General features: G+C 44.8%; 1 protein-coding gene across 1 annotated transcript in view; it reads left to right on the plus strand.

The window, feature by feature from the left end:
* The first annotated feature begins 11,037 nt into the window (after positions 1–11,037).
* Positions 11,038–14,637, plus strand: part of ABLIM1 (actin binding LIM protein 1) — a 265,125-nt gene continuing 261,525 nt past the window's right edge. Inside the window, exon 1 of the mRNA XM_037063857.1 lies at positions 11,038–11,260. Within this exon, the coding sequence (XP_036919752.1) occupies positions 11,248–11,260 (13 nt within the window). The 5' untranslated portion in view covers positions 11,038–11,247. The remainder of the gene's footprint in view (positions 11,261–14,637) is intronic.

Raw genomic sequence — 14,637 nt, forward strand, 5'->3', positions numbered from 1 at the left:
GGGTGCACATGGGAGGCAGCCAACGGATGTTTCTCTATCACGTTGATGTTTCTCTCTCTCTGCCCCCTCCCTCCCTCCCTCCCTCCCTCCTCCCCCTTTCTCTCAAATCAATGAGCATGTCCTTGGGTGAGGATAAAAAAAATACAGCTTGTTTGTCATTAGAGCACGCAGTGAAAGTGCAAGGATGGAGATGCATTTATTATTTAAAAAAACGAACAGTGAAGTGCTCAGTGGGTAACATCAACTTACTATGTATACTAGAGTGCCTTCAAGAAAGGTGAAATTTAAAGTAATATTATAAATAATAAGTGCAAAGAACATTTAAAATACCATTATGAATAACATATAAAATAACATAGTACTTGAATGAGATTTTAAAACTATTGAAGCAAAGCAATGTTTTCAAATACTTGTTGGTTGTGTCTCATGAGAGGTGATTCTGATGCCGCTAATGACCGCTACCCACTGACACTGTGGCTCTTCTGGAGTCACGAGAGGTGGGTGCATGCACAAGGCACCCCCTGGGCAATTGCATACTGACTACTTCTCTTCTCGACCCCTCTTCGAACTCATCCTCTGTGGCCTCTGGCTGTCATCTTCCTGTAGGGATTAGAGCAGAGTTTTGCGCACTCTATACTCTCTTAACCCCGAACCTCGCCCTGTGCAGTGTGATCTTTCAGGGGTCAGGGGACACCCGCAGGCTTGGTCTGAGCACACAGGTCACAAAATACGGAAAAGTGAGGCTCGAGAGGAGAAAGAAAGCGTTGACCCACTTCACCTTTTTCCCCACAGAAAGTTGCACTTCCTTCGGGGCTGCCACCTCAGTTTGGGGACTCACGTCATGTGCTCTCAAGGACCTTGTTTGTCCTACAGCTTACATCCAACCCCCCCTCCCCCCCGCCTCAGAAGGTGACTGTAAAGGTGAAACAGGATGATGTGTGTGAAGTGCTTGGCACTGGCGTGAGTTATATAGTGGCAACTAGCGCTATTGGTTAAGGAGAGAACAAATCATTGGCGGTTCCACGTTAAGTCCAAGAAGAATTACTACTTGCTTCACATTTTGGCACTCGTGAGACCTCAGGAAATGCACCTTAAAAAAATCAGTGCCAAACAGCCCAAGAGATGAGGCTTCTACGGTCCTGCTGTTGTCCAGGTGCAGCCTGGCTCGCTGGCACAGTCCAGCCAAAACTGGCACCAAACACCGCACCAGGGGCTAGGGATAAAAAGACCAACGAGGCCCCGCTTCCGCTCTTAAGGAACCCGTTTTGTGTGATGGAGGTGTGGTAGAGGGGAGAGACAGATCAGGAAAGAGGTCATTTTGACTCAAGGTGGTACTCGGGCTCTGTTACAGAGCCATGAATGGCGTTGGAGGAGGAAGGAGTGTGTGCGGGGAGGTGGCGGGGGGGAGGGAAGCTTCTGGGAAGAGAAGGCTCCAAGAAGACAAGGAGGAGTTAGCTATGAAAATAAGGAAGGAATGAGCATTCCAGGCACATGGAATCATGACTGATTTGAAGGAACTACAAGGAGCATTGTTGAAATGTACTCTGTTTATGTTTTTGTGGGTGAGTTTGGGTGATGAGTGGGAGGCGGAAGGTAACGAGTAACAAGTTTGGAAAGATGGTGACAACCAAGGCTGAATTATTAATTATGTGCTATTAGTATTTTTGTGGTGAGAGCAGAAGTATTGTAATGAAAAGATGACTGAAGATTACCTATCTGGACTTACGAAGGGGTTCTATGTAAGAAGAGGTCTCAACTTAGACAAGAAATCTCTCGAAGAATGTTACAAGCCAGTTTCTGACTCCTGCTTCTAGGTGGAGTATAGAGAAAGTCATGGCAGGTCAGTGCTTTTGCTGTAAAAACTAGGGGTAAAGAGGATAGGTTACAAAATTCATAGTTTAGAGGACATCCAGGAGCTGTGGAAACCGTGAGTGATGTATGGACTGAAATTCCCGAGAGGGAGTCCAAAATTCCCTTCTTGGGCGAGCTGACAATCTCTGACCATATATTTCCCCGGAGGTATTTGCCAGGTCTTGATGGAGACTGAAAATCAGGCTCGGCCTAAGAAGAGGTGCCATTCTAGGTCAAAGAGAAACAAGTGCAGCTTCTGGTGGTTGCGTGGGGCTGTCTTACAGACTGTAAACGGGTAGAGGACCAGACACAAAGAGCATTTGCTGATTCCCAGGCACTGCAGGACACCAGGGACTTGGCTAGGAGCTTCGAAAAGGCAGAGTGAAATATTCCAGTTTCACAGTCCTTAGAAGACAAAGCTGCCCTGGAAGGGGTGGTCCTGCCGCAAATAGCCAGTTACTCCCTTGCGGCATTTGACAGATATTGAAACTGCAGGGGTCAGAGGGCAAAAAGCTAAACTCGAAGGCTCTGAGAGGCAGGACTGACTCTGAAGCGATGAAAAGACAGAGATGAGCAGGCTCTTCAGTGAAAAGCCAGGAGGGCCATACCTGAGACCTGGGGACAAGTAGAAATCCTTGTTTGGGTTGAGGTGATGACCTGCCTACTTGATGGAAGACATCATTTGCAGCTTCTGGAATCTTGTGCGTGCTCTCTGGCCTGTAATCAAAATTACACAGTGTGTGAAGAGAGAGGAAACTGGCCAATAACGGAGAGAAAAAAAATGGACAGGACAAGCGAAGTCCCACATTATTACATTCTAGAGTTACCTAACAGGGACTTCATCTGAAGGAAAGAACCATGTGGGTGAGCTTCACAGACATGATACAGCAAAGGCAGAGTTCATGAATTTGAGGACAGGCCAACAGAAATTGTCCAAACTGAAACACAGAAAAAAATAAGGAGGAAGAAGAACAGCCCACAAGAGACAGATGGAACACAATCCAAAACCAATCTAACATATTTGTAACTCGAGGGAGTGATAATACAGAATGGGTCAGAAGAAATATCTGACAATATTAACCCAATGATTTTCAAAAGACCACCAAAGTCCAAGCAGGGTAAAATAAAAGAAAACCACACATTGATACATTATAGCCAAACTGTTGAAAACTAGAGAAAAAGACAAACCTTAAAATAGGAAGAAAGACATTTTACTTTTAAAGAACAACGGTAAGAATAACTGCAGTCTTTTCAACAGAAACTGTGGAAAAGGGGATGGGACACCTTTATTGCTGAAAGAAAATGTTATAAAAGATGTTACGCCCTGGCTGGTGTAGCTCAGTGGATTGAGCACGGGCCTGCGAACCACACAATCGCGGTTCGGTTCCCAGTCAGGGCACATGCCTGGGTTGCAGGCCAGTTCCCAGCAGGGGACTCATGAGAGGCAACCATACATTGATATTTCTCTCCCTCTCTCTCTCCTTCCCTTCCCCTCTAAAGGTAAATAAATAAAATATTTTTAAAAAAAGATGTTACTGATGACTTTGCCAGCACCAAACGTGGACTTGTTGTCCACCTTCTCATATCCACCACTGCCCATAGGGGTCCTTTGGGATACTCTTCAGCACTTGGAGTTCCTTGAACGCACACCACCTCAGTATTGCATAGTGTGGGGCTTCACAGCTGTGTGAAGACCACCTGTACAGATCACCTGTACCAGGTTAGGAAACCTGCAGCCTTATTCCCCTGTAAGGTGATGTTTACTTTTGTGCTCCGCTGGTTTGACTCCACAGCCACCTGCAGCATCAATGTAAATTTCTCACCAGAACTTGACATTACTTTGACCCCATTAGCAGGAGCTCTCTGCCTGTCTATTAGAAATATTGTTTGTACTAGAAGTGCCTATTCTAATTTTTGGAGTAGAATATTGAGTCTTAGTGCTTAAGGACATTTTTCAGACCACTGTAAACATCAGGACATCAGATTTGGGGTTTAGCCCCAAACTATGGACCAGGTCATTTTTCTTCACGTCACATAGGAACTCCCTACACTTGCAGAGTAGAGACGGATGAAGCAGCTCAGTCGTCCATGCAGCAGCGCCAGCCTCGGGCTGCAGGTTCCTTTGGAGTGAGTGAGCCTGTCTGAGCAATGATGGAGAGGGTTTGTAAAACGTGTGTCTTCAATACTCCCAAAGGTTCAGCATAAATGAAATGGAACAGCTAGAATTCCTGCAATTACTGTGCACATTCTGGCCTATATGGTGCTTGGAAGGAGCATCCGGTGTTTATCGGATGCCTCACCTCTCTCCTGGGAATAAGGAGGTACCAGCCAGCAGCATCTGAGTGGCGCTTGATGCTTAGAATGAACCAGTTGCCACTCCCCATCCCTCAAATGTTCCATTAACATCAAGATCTGTTCCTCTCGGGTTGCTCGAATACCTTGTGTTTCTTGTTTTGTTTTGAGGTCACAGGTTCCTGGGGTGGGCGCCTTTGGACAGCTAGTACCTTCTCTCTGTCTCCCGGGGGGGGGTGGTAAAATCTGTTCTTACCTGTGCCTTGACTCCCTTGTACTGATTTCCTTTAATGAGCCTACCTCTAAAATATTTAACAGCCTTAGAATCTATATATCTACACATGAAATATTTAACATCTCCGTTCTGCTCTACCAAACCCTGCCACTGGCCCTCATTTCTAGATTAGACACCTTTCCAGTGTCGCATTCTGGCCTGGATCTGGACTTGATTGCTCACTCCTGTGTTTTCACTTTATCTCTCCATTTTCAGTCCAATTTTCCTCCCAATTTCCCCCCAGCTACTACTGCCAACGTCTACGTCACTTTTCCAACATGCTGCATGACCTGCCTCGAGCCCCCCTGTTTCAAACTAACAGTTTCATTGTGTGAAGGCTCCCACATAATAAGTAAAGCACTTACTATTTACTAAAGGATAGAAGAGAAGCATTCAAAACAGAATTCCCAAGGCACTAACTAGCAAACACCGCAGGGAGCTCCCGTCTAAACAACCATTTTAAACATGAGATCAGTTAAAGCTCTTAGATGTGGGCACAGTTAGGAGGTTGAGATGAACGGAAACACAGGTCTCAAATGGAAGCGGTGGACAATTAGATGGGTGTCTAAAAGTGTTAGTTCAGAAGCCCCCTAAATAAAAAATTGGTTCTTAATGGAGACATAAAGGGATGGGATCCACACAGTGTGGCCCCTATTAACCAAGTAAAAGCTACCATTTGTTCAATGGTCTATATGAAAAAGCTCTCTTGTCTTCATTGTACTGTGCCTCACAAAAGCCTTGTGAAGTAGATATAATTTTATTATGTGCATTTTGAGCCCAGAATAATAGTAATTTTATCAAGTGTTTACCATATGCTAGATTATATGCTAATAAATGTGACTTTCATTATCTCATTGAATCCATAAAAGCTCCCAAAGAGGAAGTGACCACTTTTCAGATGAGGAAACTTTGGGTTTCTCGAGGCTGTGCCTAAGAATGAAGGAGTAGCAAGTGAGCAAGCTAGGATTTAAAGATGCTAAGCTCTTAACTGTAAAGTTTGGAAGTTAAATGACTTGTCCAAGGTCTCCCAGCAGGGAAGTTTGGGACTGGAATTGAGCCCAGGGCTTATGGTGATTTATAGTTCACTTTTAAAAATGACTTTGTTCACATGGCATACAATCCATCTATCTAAAATGTAAAATTCAATGACTTTTAGTATATTTACAGGGTTGTGTATCTGTTGTGTGGTCAGCTCAGGCTACCACAACAAAGTACCATGGACTGGATTGCTTAAACTAGAAAAATGATTATTTCACAGTTTTTGAGGCTGGAAGTCCAAGATCAAGATACCATGGTGGGCTTCTGCTGAGAGTTTTCTTTTTGTCTGATGGGGACAGTGTTCTTGCTGTGCCCTCACATGTTAACGGAGAGAGAGACAGAGCAAGCCGTATGGTGTCTTCCGTGGTGAAGGTCCAGCCCTAACAACTGCATCTAAATGAATTATCTCCCAAAGGCCCCATATCCAAACATCATTACAGTGGAGAGTAAGACTTTACCATAAATTTTGAGGGACACCATTCAGTTCAGGGCACCTCTCTTCCCAGGTCAAAGGCACCACAGGCACTAACAGTGTCCTCTGGATGCCCGGCCTGGGTCAGGTCCTCACAGCAGTCAGCTGTGGCTGTAGCAGAGACTGCTACATGACTGTGTTGTTGTGTGCCTTAAAGAATTCTCTTGGTTAATAAAAAATAACTTACCATACAAGTATTTATCCCTAAATGACATATTCTAGTTTGGCTTCTCTTCCTTTAAGATTGTTATTCTCTGTTCTATGGGCAATTAAGTTACTTATAGATCTGCTTGATCCCTTGAAAGCCTGTTTTAGGTTTTACTAGTGCTGGGGCGTGAGGTGTACCTATTTACTATGGCAGTGTTTTAGCCTTCCTCCTAAGATGTGACCCCAGTGGGGTCTCCACCGAACGCCTTATTATCACCAACGAATCTCCACTGTGCCTAGCCACAACACAAATATCTTCCAGCCCTGTGTGAACCATACGTGCTGGTCACCTTTCAGTTTTTTGTTCATTTTACCTACACTGTGGAGCTTCCCCTCTCCATGTGCAGCCTAGGGCTCAGTAACATCTCAGGTCATTCCCTGTAGTCCTGGGGCTCTCTCTCTTCCCAGTTCCTGCCACCTCACAACTTGATACTTTGCCTCACAACTTTCAGCCACTTCAGATGCCCAAGCTGGTGATCTCCGTATCCTAAATCTTTTTACTGGTGGAAGGTCTTTCCTCAATGTTCATGAAAACACAGTATCTGTGAAGCACAGTAAAACAAGGTAGGCCTGTGTAGGCTAATCATAATTCCATTGTCTCCTGGCTTTCATCATTCCCTTCAAGAAGTCTATTGTCATTTTGATATTTCTTTCTAGGCTGTTTCATTTTTCTTTGACTGCTTTTTGGGTCTTTTTGTCTTTAGGGTTGTTCAATTTCAATACAGCGTGTCCAGGTCTAGGTTTCTTTTTATTCATCTCCTTTTTATTTCTTGACAAAGGAGATATGCTATATTTGCTTTTTCTGTATATTTTTGTCTGTAAAAATAATTCTCAGCTGTTATTTCTTCAAATGTGTGTCCTCTTTGTTTTATATTCTCTCTTGAGAATTCTATTATTCATATATTAGACCTTCTTATTCTATTCTCCATCTATCTTAATCTCTCTTTGATATTATCCATTTTCTAATATTTTATTGCTGCATTCTTAGTAATTTGTAACATTTGTCTTCCATTTTACTAATTTTTTTTTGGTTCCAACTTATTTTGTTTCACATACCCATTAATTTTTTTAAATTAGCAGTTGATAATTTAAATTTCTATTTGATTCTTATTGAAACTTACCTGGTCATTTTTAGTCCCTTGTTGATTCATTTTCATTATATGTATCTTCTTTTACTTTATTATTTATATATTTCCTCTCTTATAGTTGTTACTTAGGAATTACAATATCTGAAGTACTTAGTACCTATATCTGGTTGTGTTTTTTCTGGCTCACAGTGGCTAGCTACTTTGTTTGGTAATCTTTGATAATGACCTTATTTTTGGTTGGCCATCTATGGAATTATGGAGAACTAAATTGGGAATGCTTTAATCAAAACAAAATTCTTGTTTGCTTCTCTTGGGAGATGGGGATGCTACTTACCTGGGTCCATTTCACTGCCCTTCAGTGTCCTGAGTTAATGAAGAGTCTTGTGTTGGGCTTCCCCAGTTTGTGTATTGTCTGACTTCCCTAGCAAAGTGTACCTGTCGTAAGGACAGGGACTTTACCTAACTCGTGTGTCATTCCTTTCTCATTGCCTGGCACATGGTAGGTAGTATAAAGATATTTGCTGAAAAGTTATTGAGTAGTTGAGTATGCTGATTTTTTTTTACTTGAAGTTACACAGAATTACTTCCATGCAATTTATGAGAAGTTTATGTTCAGCATGAGAAGCGATAGTGAGTCAGCAGTTGAAAAACTGTGGGAATAAGAATTCATATTCAATCATTTAAAAATCAATAGAGAATGGAAAACACTATTCATGTACTAAGTTTCCCTCCATTAAAAGTTATTTTTGGTCCTGGCTGGTATAGCTCAGAGGATTGAGTGCAGGCCTGTGAACTAAGAGATCATGGTTCGATTCCCAGTCAGGGCACTTGTCTGGGTTGTGGGCCAGTTCCCAGGAGGGGACGCACGAGAAGCAACCATACATTGATATTTCTCTCCCTCTCTCCTTCCCTTCTGCTCCAAAGATAAGTACATAAAATCTTTTTTAAAAAGTGATTTTAAAAACAGTTATTTTTGGCAACAGACGAAGAGTAACATATCTTTTTTTTTAAAATACAGACTGAAATTTGTTTTTTTCCCTTTGGTTTATGTAAACTCCTCTTCATAATTTCAACCAATAAACTATCCTTTATTTTCTGACTTTAAAAAGTTGCACTTAACATTACTCTTAAAATTTCTTGCTCCATAAGTTTGCTTTTACAATGATTTCTAAAGCATTTTGAGTTATTTTAGGTGAACAATGTGTTAGGATCCTCAAGCCACTAAAAGAAACTTGGTTGCCATGTGGTTGGAAGAATGCGTCTCAGTTTTTTCTGAGGAGGAGATTCTGAGATGGTGTGATTGACCCCAAAAGCCATTTCAAGTAACATTAAGTCCACAATATAAACAAACCATATATATTTTTAAAAATCTGAACTGATACTTAACCTGGCAAAAGGTAAAGTTAGATTCATATGGAAGCCTTTCTTTCTCTAAAGATGATATTTGACAATAAACCTACCAATTTCTAACCTTCCAGTCTGTTAGTTGCTGAGTCAGGTACCTGCGTGCCTAAGAGTATTGTGTAAGGTGTCTTATTTCATACTTAAAATGATGTATGAGTGTATTTTATAAGCATCTGTATAGTCTATCACAGGCATCTTAAGGATAAGAGATCTATTCACTATTCGGCTTTTGCATTGTATCTGTAATTCTGGTATGAGGTTATAAGGGCCAAAATGACTGTGGTAGTTAGAGAAAAGGACTGGATAGTAATTACAAAGACGAAAAGGGTAAAAGTCAAAGGACACAACATTCTGGGACCTCTCTATCTTATCTGGTATAATATATCTTCTGTTACATACTTTCAGAACAAATTCAATTCAATAAAGCTATACAGTCTCTGATTTTAAGGTGTTTACAATCAGTGGGAGATATAGGAAACATCACATAAGTGTAACAACACAAACAATTAAATAGCAACACGAAACAGTAAATTCGGTAAAAATAAATGGTTCTGAAAGTGCAGGCTACAGAAATTGAGAGGAAGAAGAGCTTGATGTGGGTTGAGGTAGCTGGCAAACATTTCACGAGGAGGTGGTATGTGAGTTAACTCGGATGAGGAGGAGGGTGTTTGAAAGGAGCACCGAGAATCAGGGAGGGTGTTAAGATATTACTGTGGAACAGGGCAAGTATTCTCCCTGCAACAGAGTGTTGACTTGCGGGGGGGTGGGGGTAGCTGGAGATGATGCTGGGGAGGTGGGGGAGCGTCAGTTGCAGAAACCCGCAGAATCCCTGTAGCCATTGAGCTCCATAGAGACAGGGACAGTGTCTATCTTGTTCACCATCGTAACTCCCGGACCCACCCCAGAGGCTGGTACATAGTCTATAGTCAACAGAATTCTGTTGACTCAATTAATGCAGTGGGTGAAGTCGCTCCGAAATGTCGAGGCTCTATCTGGGGATTAGCGGGGATTCACAGGAGGTTTTGGAGTGTGAAGAAGCCATGTTATAAATAGTGATTTATAAAAACTATGTTCAGGGCCATGGGCAGAGGCAGGGAGGGAGCTTGGCTGGTCATTCCATCGCCCTTTGGGTAGGAAGGGTTCGGCGCGGACTGAGGACGGTGGGAAAGGAGACTTGTTTGGAGCCTGAAGCAGGGGGCAAATTTTCTACCTAGGAGACGAGGCTGTTATCCAGATGGATGAATAATGGCTTGATGTTTGGAGTTAGTAGTGCGATTTGAAAATGTCTACTCTCATAACATCTTCTTCCCACTTATCTTTTTTCCTAGTATTTCCTTACCCACATGATCACTTGATGGGGCTTTCTTTAATTATGCTCAATTTTCCACCATTTTTTTTTCTAGAGCTGTCACAGTCACCCATTCTCCAAGTATTCCTGATCTGTCACACCTATTCTGTGACTCCCATCCCATCAGTATGGACTTGGGATGTGCCCACATGTCCAATAACCAGAGCCTCTACTCTGAGAGTGTGGGGGCAATAGAAGACAGGGAAGGGCGTGCGCGTGAATGCCTGGCACTTGGAATTCTCCCACAAGTCCTGGGAGACTAAGATGCCTACACCTTTTCTCCTCGAAGCTTAGAATCCTCCGTCTTCATTTTAGAACTTCTGGATTTGGCTTTCGTTTTGTTGCTTACTAGCATCGGGCTCTAGTTGGTAAAAACTCAAGGGCAGGTGGAGGTTGTTCTTGAAGTATCTCCTTTCTACTCTAATATATAGAGAAAGTGGGTGTGGGTGTGGGTGTGGGTAGAGGGTTCACCCTACTCTCCAGCCCAGCGCAGCTCCGGCACTTCAGAATTGATACCATGAATGAAATGTGTCCTACAGAGGTTAGTTGTTAACTTGAGACACTGCGCTGGGCCAGCCCTGAGCTCCAGGACTATCTCAAGTGTGGCTAGAGGAAAATCCCGCCTCATCCCATCCCGCTGACTTTGAAGGGGGTCATTGGTTTCTAATTTTGCCTTGACAGGCCTGCCCAACGCCCAAGGCCTTCTTCCCACTGTGGACCAAGTCCCCCAGGCAGCAAGGGTCTTCCCTTCCTTTCAGGGGCATCATTCACGGGGAGGAACAGGACAGCTTTCTTGCTTTCTTTCTCTAGGACCAAGCAGGGGGCTGGAACACCACTAATAACAGCAACACTATTATTATTAGTTAGTATTCAAATTAAGAAGTCCAGGGAGGAGGAGGAGAACACCCTTATTGCACTCCAAACTGCGCTCCAGGGACAAAAGCCCCGCCTGGCGTCACAGCAGAGCGGACAGCGTGTCCCCAGCGGCCCCAGGACCCGGTGGGCGGGCCAGGCTAGCGGGGGAGGCGGGGAGGCGGGCCCCGCCCTGCTCTGGCCGCTGCTGTCAGTGTTGCCGCGCCCCGTGGCGGATCCCCTCGGCCGCTGCTTCCCCAGGCGGCCAGGTGTCCAGCGAGAGGCATCCCCTGGAGCTGCAGCCGCCTTCCCACGGGCGGGCGCGTGTGCGCGCGGGTGTGCGTTTCGGGGATATTTTCCTCCTCACGCCCTGCCCGGTTTCTCCTCTGCGCTCCCCGCTACGGCTCCTGCTGCCTGAACCATGTCCGCAAGGGGTGAGTAGGGACCAGGTGGGCCCCCTCCACGGACCCTGTGCCCAGGGCCCAGTGGGGCAGGGCACAGACCAGGGCGAGCCAGGCAGGTGCGGGAGGGCAGGAGGCTGCGAGAGCCACGCCAGCCCCAACCCGGCCTGAAACTTTGACACCTGATCCCTGGGCTCTGGGCGGCTGCCAAGGTGCGTGGAAGCCCTTGCCCTTGCCCTTGACCCCTGGATGTGGGCAAGGCCTGAGAGCCAAGGTCGGTCCTTGCTTGGCTCACCTGTACCAGCTGCAAGTCGGAGCTGGAAGGGCGTGGGGGATGGGCTCGCTGCTCTTGTCCTGCTGGGGAGCGGCCTGAAGGGCTGGCCTGGAGGGAGAAGAGGTATTTTTCTCCTCCTTTCTTGTTACCATTTTGCAGCTCGGTTATGGAAGGAATCCAGGGCTCGATGCAGTAAGATTTAAAGCTGCAGTGCTTATACCCCGGTAAAAAAGTAAATTCCCTACCTGCTCTCCTCTTGGCATCCCTGCGCCCTCTCCCCCTGACTCCCCAGTTTTCCTTCAGGAGTGAAACAATTATTGCAGGTGAAACTGGGTGAAAGAAAAAAATCGGAATATCTCTCCAGGCAAGGGTGAAGAGAATCTGTTTCTTGCCATCTGGAGACAGTGGTGATGCTGGGGAGAGCGGGTTAGTCATAGCTCAGTGGCTGCTACTATGCGCGAAATGTTACAGAGATCAAGTCACTGTGCAGCTTGCCAGCGATTCCAACGGAGTGACTTGCTTTGCCACGAGCATTTAAAGAAAATATTGATTATTTTTAGAAACTGTATTTGAAAGCTGTAAGTGCCACTCCTTTGATACCCTGAAGCTTGTGGGAGGAGAGGCAGAGTTTGTTTGGTTTTTTTAAACGATGAAGGGTTAACCCTGCTTTTGGGGAGGGGAGGCGGTTAAGGGGAGTTTAGGAATTTAACAACGTGTGCTGGATACTTAAGTGTGCTGGATACTTCAGTGCTGTTTTTCAGGGTTCAGGCCGGAGCAGGAAACAGAGTCATTTCTAGCCAGAATGTTTACATTTCATTTTAAGGAAACTGGTCTTTATCGATCTGGCAATGTAGTCGGTCGGTTTCATACCGGCTAGATGGAATGACAGAATTTATATGCGCAGATATGGGACGTAGAGTCCTGAGATACCATCTGCCTAATGACACCTAATAATCTGTGCGTGTTAGAGAAAGAAAAAAGAACTCCTGGAACAGCTATGATTCTAGGGAACTGGGTGTGTGTACAGGATCTAGCTGCACAGTCTCCAAACTGTGTTACGAGACTGAGGCTTTCAGACCTGACCTCCATCCTAAGTGCCACAAGAAACAAGGCGGGGTGCCGGTGGTGGGGCGGAGAACGTCTCTCCTAGGCTGGAAAGCTCTGTGGTCAGAGTTTACTTCTGAACCGGCTTTACACCGCCCAAACCCTTAGGACAGGACCTTGCGTACCACAGGAGCCAAGTAACTACTGGGAATCTTGATATGTCCTAGGAAGCATCAAGTTCACTAGGTAACCCCTGCCCCAGTTTTACTGTGTCTCTGGCCCCACCCAATACAGGGTCTCTGTGTTTTATCTGAGGACATGAGTGAAGATGCGCCCGGTGATTCAGAGGGCGAGAACTCTGAATCGAAACTGAGTTCTCAACTATTTCTTCTTGAACCTGGTTTTCAGCAGGACGATTTGGAGTCACACATAGACATTTTACTCAGCTGTTGGGTTCCCCTTTAAACTCCATGTTGATAATGAGCATTGAACTGTTTAAAGTCTAACTGATCTTTGGGGGGGGGGCATGACCGTGAACATCAGTTATTGATGCTTTGTATATGTCAGACGCTTGACATGTATCGTTTCATCTTCGTAATACCAGAGTCAGATAGATACTGCTCTTACCTCCCCATTCTGCAGGTGAAGGGACTGAGGTTTAAGGGACTGTGTAACTTTCCTGAGTGAAGTGGCAGGTCCCGATATCCTCCCACATCTGTCTGACTTCAACCACATCCACTTTGTCTTACTGCCCCTCTATTATTAGTCCTTGAACAGGACAGTAAATATCACCATCACTGACTTACTAAGAAGAGAGAGAGGATGCCTTGTACTTGAGATTTAAAGGAAATGGCCTTCGTAAGTAATTTGGAATTTCCAGCACAGTTAGAAATGTCTTCGTGGCCATTTATCTGGGAATGAGGAGGGGGAGAGGAAATGAGCTGGGAGGTGGGCTGCGTGTCCTTTCTGTGACGGAGACTGCAGGAATGAGGGCCGTGGTGGGGCACCATCGGCCTCAGATGTCCTAACTTTGGCACGAGGAGTTTCGGTTGCAGACCAAGCTGAGTCCCAGGCTGTATCCACGGAAGGCAGAGGGGGTGAGGGCCACCATCGGCTGGATGGAGCAGCAGCAAAGCCCTCTGCTGAGAGTGGCTCTCTCAAATGGCTGGGGTGCGGAGAAACTATGGGAACCAGAGCCACACTCATCGTTGCCGGCTTCTTTGGCTTCCATGTTTACAGAACAGCTCAACAGAGATGGATGTGCTAATGATAAAGTGAGGACATTGTTCTGTTTCTTCTCTCTCTCACGCCCAGTAACTCTGCCTGCTGTACCACTAGTGACATCACTCTGCCTCTATCAGTTTCTTTCGTGGTGATGTTGTGCAGATTAACGCACCTAAGGTTCTTATCTGCTGTCATTTGGGGGGGCATTTTTTCTGGCCTGTATCAGCTACAGGTTCTCCTCTCTGGGAGTTAGAGAACGCTCGAGCACTTTATCAAACTGAAGAGAGATATTTGGTGGCCAAATTTAGTCATTGTTAATTATTTAGTCATAATTTGGTGTTTAAAAGAATCAAAACAGCAACCCACTATGCTTCCTGGAAGCGCTTTTTTCACACTTAAAATAAATGGGTTCCAGCTCAATGAATGTATTTTTTCATGGAGGAAATAGTTTTTGACTATCAGTATTTTATATGTGGGAGAATCGTGGTTAAGAAGAAACTTTCAGAAGGTTGAATTGTTCCCACGTTGTATGTGTGAACTACTTACATTTAAAAAAAAAATTCAAGACCTCATATATAGAAGCTTGAGTCAGTCATACTTCTCAGATTGTACCCCACTGTCCTCCTCAGGTCATTAGAGCCCTCTTGTTCAATGTATTTATTGCTATATTTTAGCCCCACCCCCAATCCCATTCCCTTTTCCCATAGGCAATGCTTCTAATGTATCTGATACAAGTGCCTTGAATTTGCAGTAAAATCAATTCTCAGACCAGTTCTTATATCTAAAGCTGTAGGAACAAGTCATTTGTGTGTGTGTATGTGTGTATGTGTGTGTCTGTGCTTCAAGGATTAATCAAAATTTTGTTTGA

This window comes from Sturnira hondurensis, unplaced genomic scaffold (assembly GCF_014824575.4).
Source record: "Sturnira hondurensis isolate 20B ecotype Veracruz unplaced genomic scaffold, ASM1482457v3 Scaffold0014854, whole genome shotgun sequence".
Classification (NCBI taxonomy): Eukaryota; Metazoa; Chordata; class Mammalia; order Chiroptera; family Phyllostomidae; genus Sturnira; species Sturnira hondurensis.